Genomic DNA, 9,433 nt, shown 5'->3' with positions numbered 1-9,433 from the left:
GCTCCCATCCACCTCCCCACACTGCCACATTAACACACAACCAGCTGTTGTTTATTTGTGAGGCTTGACTTTTGTGTTGTGTTTGTGCTTTTAACTGTGATGTCACTTTGTGTGTGTGTGTGCCAGAGGTTGGATAAGCCCTAAGGATGCAAGTTGTTTTCAATCAGCTCTGTAGTTACCAGCTGTGCCCTCGCATTCCCCAGGGTGGCACAACCTAGGTACGCGCACACCCGCGAGCACGTTCGCGGAGCACTAATGCATACTATTCAACCTTGCCCAACAAATTCACTCTTTCTTCTTTTCTCCTTGTCCCCTTTCTCTGCAGGCATTAATCATCTCTCCCTCCGTCTCTGCATGTGATTCCTCCGTGAGGACTGGAAGGAGAGTACCTCGACTGCGTTTCCCTCAATGAAGACCTTTGTTCCCCAGCATCCGGCACAGCTCCCCTCTCCACCTGCCATGGTGACATGACACACCCTTGAGTGGCTTTGCTCCTTTCTCGCACTCATAGGCAATCTCGTGAGCTCCTCAAACCCCCAAACTCGTGCTCTCTAGGCTCCGGCAAACTAAAAACGAAAGACACCTCCTCCTACGCACAACACCTCCTTACATCGCGATGACCGTGGCCGTGCGATTCCGCCGCCACTTACGCAGGCTCCTGCTCCTGCTGGCCTCTTGCTGCCTCCTCTCCCTTCTCCTCTCTGCCTACTTTCTGTTTACGAACTCCTCCCCTTCCATGCAGCTTGGACAATCCCCCGAACCTGCCTGCTCCCAGCCGCTCTCCCCATACCATCAACTTCCATACCCGTACCCTCCTAACCCACCTCACACACATGTCCACACTGACCCGGTTGTGCTTGTGCTGGTGGAGTCCCAATACTCCCAGCTGGGTCAGGACATTGTGGCTATATTGGAGTCGGCACACTTCCAGTTTCGCATGGAGATCGCCTCAGGGAAGGGCGACCTTCCGCCGCTGACAGAGAAAGGCCGCGGACGATATTCACTCATCATTTATGAAAACCTACTAAAGTATGCACATGCAGACACATGGAACAGGCAGTTGTTGCATCAATACTGCACTGAGTACAGAGTGGGCATCATAGGTTTCTACCGCTCCACTGAGAACTCCCCACCTCTCCTCAAACTCCGAGGCCTCCCGCTGGTGCTAAGGACCAACCAGGCACTTTGGGACTGCTGTGTGGTGTCTAGCTCACCTCTCCTCCATCTGACCAAGCCCGGCACAGATCGAGGGGCTTTACCCGGGGAGGACTGGACCTCTTTTTCCTCTAATCACTCCACCTACCAGGCTGTGCTGCATGCACGGGCCAAGGAGGGGGCAGGGGCAGGTAGTGGCGATAATCCAGGGCCTGGTTTTAGTTTAGGCCTCCAAGCCACTGTGGTGCAAGACATGGGGCTTTATGATGGGGTGAGGAGGGTACTGTTTGGCCAGGGACTGGGCTACTGGCTCCACAGACTCATCTTGGTGGATGCCATCTCCTACCTCACGGACAGGAAGCTTACTTTGGGTCTGGACCGGCACATACTGGTGGATATAGACGACATTTTCGTGGGGAAGGAAGGGACACGCATGAACGCCAAGGATGTGAAGGTATTGGGGGTGATGGGTGTGTGATAATGTGCATTAGAGAGTGGTGTTTTCATTCTGCTGTCAATTACTAAAAAAAACAGTAATTCATGGCAGAGCAGCGATGAAAATAAGGAATGTTTACTTACTGCTGTGAAAGACACCTCAGCAAAAGATTTTACCTGGAGTGTATTTCTGATTATTTTAGTTCGGGCGTGGGTGCACTGAGAGGGTATTTGAGAAATCTCATGCGTGTGTGTGTGTGTGTGTGTGTGTCTGTGTGTGTTGTGTACCAAGTGCATATGTGTTGGGGTACAGCGAGAGGGTATTTATCTCAAATGGAGGTTTAGCCAGAAGTAAAGAGGCCATTTAAGGGAACAAAGACGTGGAGTGAAAGAGAGAAAGCGAGGTAGTGAATGAGCCAGTGAAAAGATGAATGGCACTTATTCCTCTTTTCCCACGTTCCTCCTCTTAGGGAAACTAAAGGAGAGTCAGCCATGCAGCCCGCCTCTCAAGACAGCCATTGTTTCAACACACACGCTTGCATGAGCAAACACACACACACACACACACACACATGCATACACATGTATACTGAGGCGTGCACCTCCGCTGATATTTGTGCACACGCTCCCATGCATATAAACCCTAATATTTGTAGGAATGTAATATTTTTTAAAAGAGAGGGGAACAAAACTTCTCAGGTTTGATGGAGTGTGGATAAAACGCCTCCGCGAGAGGAATTTCGTTTGAAGCCGGTGGTCACATTCTCCCACTGCGTCCTCACTCAGGACCATTCAAGGGAAACAAATTGTGTTTGGTGGGTTTTCATGTGTGGGAGTGTGTGGCTGTGTGGGACTTTTAAGACAGGTGAGATTTATGCCGCTCTGCGCTGATGTGCATGAGCTAATCCCGTCTGCCCGTCTCACTGCAGCCACAGGATATACATGACAGGAGTGTGTGTGTGTGTGTGTGTGTGTGTGTGTGTGTGTATATGTGTGTCTGAGCGTGGGTGTTTTCTGAATCACTACTTTAGATTAGAATGTCACTTCCCGTCAATGGTTGACACCTGTCCCGTCAGGCGCTTGGAAAAAAAGAAGAAAAAAAAAGCGAGCCACCTGTCCGTGGCTGAAACGTGGGGAGGAGATGAGAGGAATGGGGAGGCTGAGAAAACAGGAGGGCAGTGGGTGGTGAAGTTGAGAGGAATTCCAACCCTTGAATATAAAAAAGATGCTTGAATCCAGAAAGGATAAAAGAGTGCATATTCACACACACATACACACATGCAGAGCAAGAGATAGAGTGCACACACACACAGACACACACACACACACACACACACACACACACCCGTGCACGTACACATTCACAAAATGAGCACACAAGCGCTCTCTAGTTGGAGTTTTCATTTTAAGTCTGCCTGACTCTTCAGCTTTGTAGCATAAATATACATGAGGATGAACCAGTGCCATAACAGAAGGACAGGGAGATGGGGATGGAGGAAAAGGTGGAGAGAGGGAGATGGAGAGATAGAGAGAGACAGACAGAGGGGAGGGGGCAGAGAAAAAGAGAGAGTGATGCCATTTGAAACACTCGCACTCCTTCCACATTTCGTCTCTCCCCTTCAGGATAGTTGGCAATCACAGAGAGGAAGACTGGAGGAAAAGTGGGGGGGGGGGTGGGGGCGGGGGGTTGGTAGGGAGAATGGGAGGGAGGGGAAGGTGGGGTATTGCGCCTAGGGGAAGAGCTAGCAGCTAACTTTGCGATTTCAGAGAAACAAAATGCTGAAGGGAAATGGGGAAGCAGAGGAGGGGAGCAGGAATATGGTGATTTGTAGCAGCCCTCCCCTCAGAGATGGAGAGCCTCAGGTAGAGTTGTCAGACTACAGTTTGAACAAGGCTTATTTTAAGTGACAACTGTGTAACGCGTGCATGTTCGTAATCATGTGCAGCAGCTAATTTATTTCAGTGTTGTCTAAATGTCTCACTTTGTCATGAGGTCAGTCCTTTTTGTTAGTTTGCAGCTGGACTCATAAATGGAAGTGTTTCTCTCAAAGCAAAGTGTCATTGAAAAGCTGTTGAAAGGGTGACTCATATTAGATGACGGTGTGTCAGATATATAGCTTCGGGTTGAAGGTGACAGCTGAAAAGATGTTTCTTCATTTTGTTAAAAAAATGATGAATGCATGTGGAATCCGGGGAATTATTCAATCATAGAAGCAGAGTGTTTGCACAGACTAAATTTGAGGTTGTGTTGTGATGTGTTGTTAAGTCCTCGGTGAGCTCATCTTTTTCTTTATCGAGACATCTAAGAATAGTTCATTTTCAGTATTGAAGCGCTGCAAAAATGATTCCTCAGGAAGCGAATACCAGTTACAAGACACCGCGGCATCTCGGTGAATCATTATGAATGACACACAAACTATGTGAAAATGTAAATCCTGTCTCATCCCTGGTGCTTTAAAAACAGCTTATGTCTAACACTCCATCAAAGTATGTAACAGGATATGTTATTGACCAATTAGTAAGACAAAACGTTGGCAGTGCCAGTGTTAGAAATTCCCTCTTACCTCCTGAGAGAAGAGGAGAGAGGTGCAGCTCGGCCACCAGGATAAAATGTTGACATTGTATGCTATTGCAAACCATGGATACGCTGCATTTGTATGTTTCATATGTGTCATATCAAGGTTTCTAAGGTGACGTAGTTCGGATTACATATGAGCCGACTTTGTCATCTGGAGGGTGGAAGGGATGGTGGACGGCGTGACACCTACGTGAGATGGCTGTCAAACTGCAGACCAATGCAGACCCCTGTTTGAGACCAACAAACAAATCAGTGGTCCAGCACTGATTGTTCCACCAAAACTGGGTGTTTTTCAGAGCCATTTCTGACGGTGGTGGTTCGACCAAAAATGGGTGTTTTCAGCGAGACATTGGTGCCATTTTGAGCAGTGACTGTTCCACCATAACTGGGTGTTTTTCGCACGCACTTCTGGCGGTGGTGGTTCGACCAAAAATGGGTGTTTTATAGCAAGACATTGGCAGCATTTCTAGTGGCAACTGTGTCACCAAGACTGGGTATTTTAAGCCAAAACAAAATCTTTTCCTGATCATAACTACTTGGTATTTGCGCCTAAACATAAACACACATTAATCACACATAAAGTTTAACATATCCACAAGATAATAATGTACAAATGTTACATATCCGCGGTTTCCACAAGTGTACAATGCCAACATTTATTCTGGCGATTGGGTTGAAGAGTGAGACAAAGAGAGAACGAGAGAGAGGCCAATTAAAATACCTCCCTCCTTCTCTCTGCACTCTTCATTAGTCTCACCCCACGAGTTCATCTGGTGACAAACAATACCTACACCCCCTCCTGTCTGCACACACACTCACACACACAGCTGTATTTCCTCCATTAAAATGATTCACAGGGAGGCACCCCACGGATGACATTTCTCAAAATGAGGGATGATGCCAGTCAAAAACTGCCATCAATGAATCGCGCGTGCCGGTGCTTGTGTTTTTTAATTCATGCCTGCAGGTTTCGCTCCTCTTCTCCGCCGCCTCAGAGTGGTCGTTAGGGAGGTGTCCGACTCCCGTCTTCAGATCCCTCTTTATCACCTCGCTCCTCCTCCTCCTCTTCCACTCACCTTCTTCCTCACCCCCTCCTCGCCTGAGTCATTGATCACTATCACTAGCCTATTTGTATTCCTCCCTAAACCTCTCTCTCAACTCCTCTCCACTCTTTACCTCCCCAAGGTGCTTTCTGAATCTAAGTTGAGGGGACACACACATGGGAACACAAGTACTGTACATGAACTCAGAGGCCAAGACCCACACACACTTGAGCTGGATTAACTGACTGGGTAGTTTTATGTATCTGAAAGAAGGTAGTGGCTCAGTGAAAGGCACTTAGGACATTTCTGTGTAGCTTTGCTGTATGCAAATTTACCTCATATTTGTGTGGGTGCACGGTAGTTAGATTGTCCTGTGATGGACTGTCATCGTGTCAGAGGAAATCCCTTGCATTCTGCGTATTTTCTGTCGTTGCAGTCAGTCTCTTGTACTCCTGAAAGGGAATAATTGGCTAAAACAGATAAAAACAAGTTTCCAGAGACACAGTCGGGCAGTTGCTGCACTTTCATTACTTTGTTTAATTTGGCAAGACAAATAATTACCACTTTCATGTGGCCTAATAAGCCGTAAAGTGCCATTTTGCCTTTAGGACTGAACAGAAAACCTGTTTTAACATTGCATCCAGCTAGAAGGTTGTTATTCTACACATTACTGCATTTCACTGAGGCGAGCCAATAATGGTGTAGGGGCGTTTGAAATGCAAAGAATACATGTCAAGGCTGAAGTGCTTTTTCAGGTCTTCATGATCACTTTGGTCTGGCACCGGCATGAAATTGAAAACAAAACAAAAAAAGGAGTTTTACCAAATGGGCAATAATCAGACGTCAATTAAGTTTTTTGGCGTAGCAGTGTTTAATTTATTGTGCAGTCCTACTTAGAGTTAATCTTTAGACTGATTAAGTATGATGCCACTTAAGTCAATGGAACTGAGCTCACTCCATATCAGTTTATTACTTTGCCAAATGCTATTACATAAGTAATGAATAAAAGACATAAACAGTGGAGAAAAGATTAGAAAACTACCAGAGGCAGACAAGGAAATGTGAGAAACGGAGACTGCTTTTGGGCTTTTGTTCCACGAGGCAGACAAATTTCTTTCTCTTTTTAATCTGGCAGGCGGCATTCATTTAATACGTGGCAAAGGTCGGCCACCCTTGCCGGAGAATCTTAGGTGTTCGGTCTTAATGGCTTTTAAAGCGACAAAAGTTGCAGGTGGGAAAGGGAGAAAAGGAGAGGACATAGAAGACGGCAGAAGGGAACAGGATATTGCTTCCAGCATGATGCGTCCTGACATCTGCTCTCATTCGCCCCCCTGATCTGGACAAGTGAAATGATCACAGTCAGCCCTGCAGGGGAAGAGAAGTTTTACAGTTGCACTATTGGAAAGAGAAAAGGGATGTTATATGTTTATGCATCAGGGGTTATCATATCCAACATACAGTGCAAAAAAAAGAAGCCCATCATGGCAGTGTCATTATAATAAATGCACTGAAGAAAGCATCTGTCAACAAGAGAATTATCTTAATAACTTTTTTTGTTTAATTAAATTTTTTTGTCAGTGCTCTTGTTTTTACTCCAAATTAACTCGGAGGATGTGGCAGTGTGCCATGCATTTTCTTCCACCAAAATGAGGCAGGTTTTTGCGGTCACAGCAATCACTGAAACTCAAAATCCTTGAGGGGCTGCCAAGTAGAATTTAGTGTAAGTATAGCGATGCCAAAGCAATCACAAGTACCTTGGATCCGTAAATGCAAGTGAATAGATGATTTTGTAAAATGCTTCAATATAAAAAAAAAAAGCTACACTGAGGCTGACAAGCGAGACTGGAAGTGAGACAGAAGAAGGGAAGAGTAAGCAGAAGGAAGACTGGCATTAACTGGTAAAGTGCTCTTCCTGCTCATCAAATAGAGATGACTGACCCAGTTAAATTTGCTGGTCTAGTGTTCGCATTACATGCACAGATACACACACACATAAACACATGCGCTTGTGTAGATGAATCAAGAACTTTGGCTGGCTTTTGCAGAAGAATCCAACCTCGTAAATGTGTCTAACTTTCTTGTTCCCCTCAACACACCTTCAAATCTGTTTGCACATAAAATCCCACTTGTAAATAAGTTCTTTCATAATTACTTTTATTTTAGATCTCCCAGCCAGGCTTAAGGCTGTGAAAAGAAAAGAGAGGAAACAGTGCAAAGGCGAGAATGACAGAATAGGGATACGGTGGGGAGGTGGTTGGTGTAAAGGGGTTGTGAAAGGCAGTGAATGCCAGCTGTCCAGATGCCTGTCTCCCATCTGTTTGAACCCCAACATCTAGCTGGCACCTCTTCTAGTGCTTACCACGCACACATGCAAGAACACACACAAACACACACACCCACTGTCGCTCTCACGTACACAGAAACAAACTGGCATTGCTTCTGACACTAGCAGTGTTAGGCAGCTGTGGGATTGGGCACAGAAATGAGGGCTATCGCTAACCGCTAATCCATTTGTGTGTTTACCTTCATCACTAGGATTGTCAAGATCTCTCACATGCTACATAGTCCCACCTCCTGCTAATCCAAATCCCCCCTTCTTTCTTATAAAGTATCTCTTATGGCCCATTTTAAAACCATCTCCAGCTTTGAGCTCAGTATCCAGCAGACAGATTGGCTCCATATTGCACAAAGCTCTCCATTCTCCCGGATCTGCTGCCGTTACCCTCAAAAAAACAGCAGGGGGGACCTCATGTGTCCCTCAGAGCCAGAGGTAGGGTTTTGTCATATGCTCAGTGCGAGTGTTTCGGTCCAAGAAGTGCACTCCTTCATAATGCTGGGCATAGTTTGTACCCATAGTTCTGCCTCCTCATGATCAACAGTAGTCCTCCTATTGCTTTCTTTCTTGAAAGTTAAGTTTCTGAGAACAACACTCAGGGGCGAATTCACAAAGAATGGATTGTGGCCCCTGATAGAACCATTACTTGAAACCACTATCTGCCCTGTCTCAAAGTCCAATTCACAAAAGGTATTACAAGCGCACACACAGCCATAAGTTTTGCAGCTGAGTGCAATATGCTCTTTTTTTTTAACATCTGATTGCAAATCATTCTTGTGGCGAAGTATAAATGTTTTTATCCTTGCGCCAAAAACACAGAAGGCAGAGCAATGGCCTGCTGACAACACCTGACAACCCAGTCTCATTCTGAAGTTGTTGGGTACTGACACTTGGGCAATGACTTCCGGCATCAGACACTGATGAAAAAAGCCGTCGTTTCCCATTGGCATGATACGCGTCCAGTTGTTGTTATTGTGTAAAGGTGCCCAGCGGCATTGGGGGGAAATGGGGCCACACAACAACAAAAGTTAAGGGGTGAAAAGTCCAAGTAGGGGAGTGGTGGTGGATGAGTCCAGCAACCACCGACTATCACCTGGAAGGCTGATGTTCACTTTCTGTGTAACTGTAAAGCCAAACCGATGTACCAATGTAGTCCATTTTTTTGAAAGAGACAGTATACAAACTGTACATTTCCTGTGAAAACAGAAGTGTATTCTGAGAAACACAATGCATGAAACAGGCTGAAGTTGACATGGCATCCAAACACGTCAACAACAGATGCACCCAGGGTACCTTGCACATCATATGCCGATGTGGAAAGTCCATGACCGAGCGTCAATATGTGACGAGGTTGGAGTGAGAACTTATGAGGTGCGGAGGCATTCCTCATAACTTTAGCAGACAGAGAGAAACTATATTTGGGATTTAATACCTGTCTGCCAGTGCACTTTGTTACCACCAATCCTCTGAAGATACTAATATTTTCACTGTAGCTGCGTGTGGCTGTTAACACTGATCTTTGTGAATTGGAAATGAGGCTTATTTGCATAGCAAAGGTCCAATTTTGCACCAAATATATGCATTCTACCTAATTCAAATATGTGCAAATAGCACAGGGGCACCAAAGCTGTAAAAGCTGCACAATCTTTTTATAAATTCTCCCATCAGGTCTTTAGTTTGAGGGCAATGGGCTGTCACAGTTTACCCAGCACAATGCTTTTGGTCCACTCAGGTGTTAACAAACAGTCTCCAGTGGTATCCTGATGTGGTTGTGTTGTGAATATTGCTGATAATGTGCAGGCTTTACTACTCTGTGACTGCCAGTGACACACAGCTGGCAAACAAACTTAACTCCTGTTGTCTGGAGGACCTCTTTATAGGACATAC

General features: G+C 45.7%; 1 protein-coding gene across 2 annotated transcripts in view; it reads left to right on the top strand.

The window, feature by feature from the left end:
• The first annotated feature begins 375 nt into the window (after positions 1–375).
• ndst3 (N-deacetylase/N-sulfotransferase (heparan glucosaminyl) 3) overlaps positions 376–9,433 on the top strand; it is a 56,763-nt gene continuing 47,705 nt past the window's right edge. For both annotated transcript variants that reach the window (XM_078166277.1, XM_078166278.1), the window contains exon 1: positions 376–1,609. In XM_078166277.1, the coding sequence (XP_078022403.1) occupies positions 617–1,609 (993 nt within the window). In that variant the 5' untranslated portion in view covers positions 376–616. The remainder of the gene's footprint in view (positions 1,610–9,433) is intronic.

This window comes from Epinephelus lanceolatus, chromosome 3 (assembly GCF_041903045.1).
Source record: "Epinephelus lanceolatus isolate andai-2023 chromosome 3, ASM4190304v1, whole genome shotgun sequence".
NCBI classification, from domain to species: Eukaryota; Metazoa; Chordata; class Actinopteri; order Perciformes; family Serranidae; genus Epinephelus; species Epinephelus lanceolatus.
Note: the sequence above shows the minus strand (reverse complement) of the source record. Positions and strands in the feature narration are given on the sequence as shown.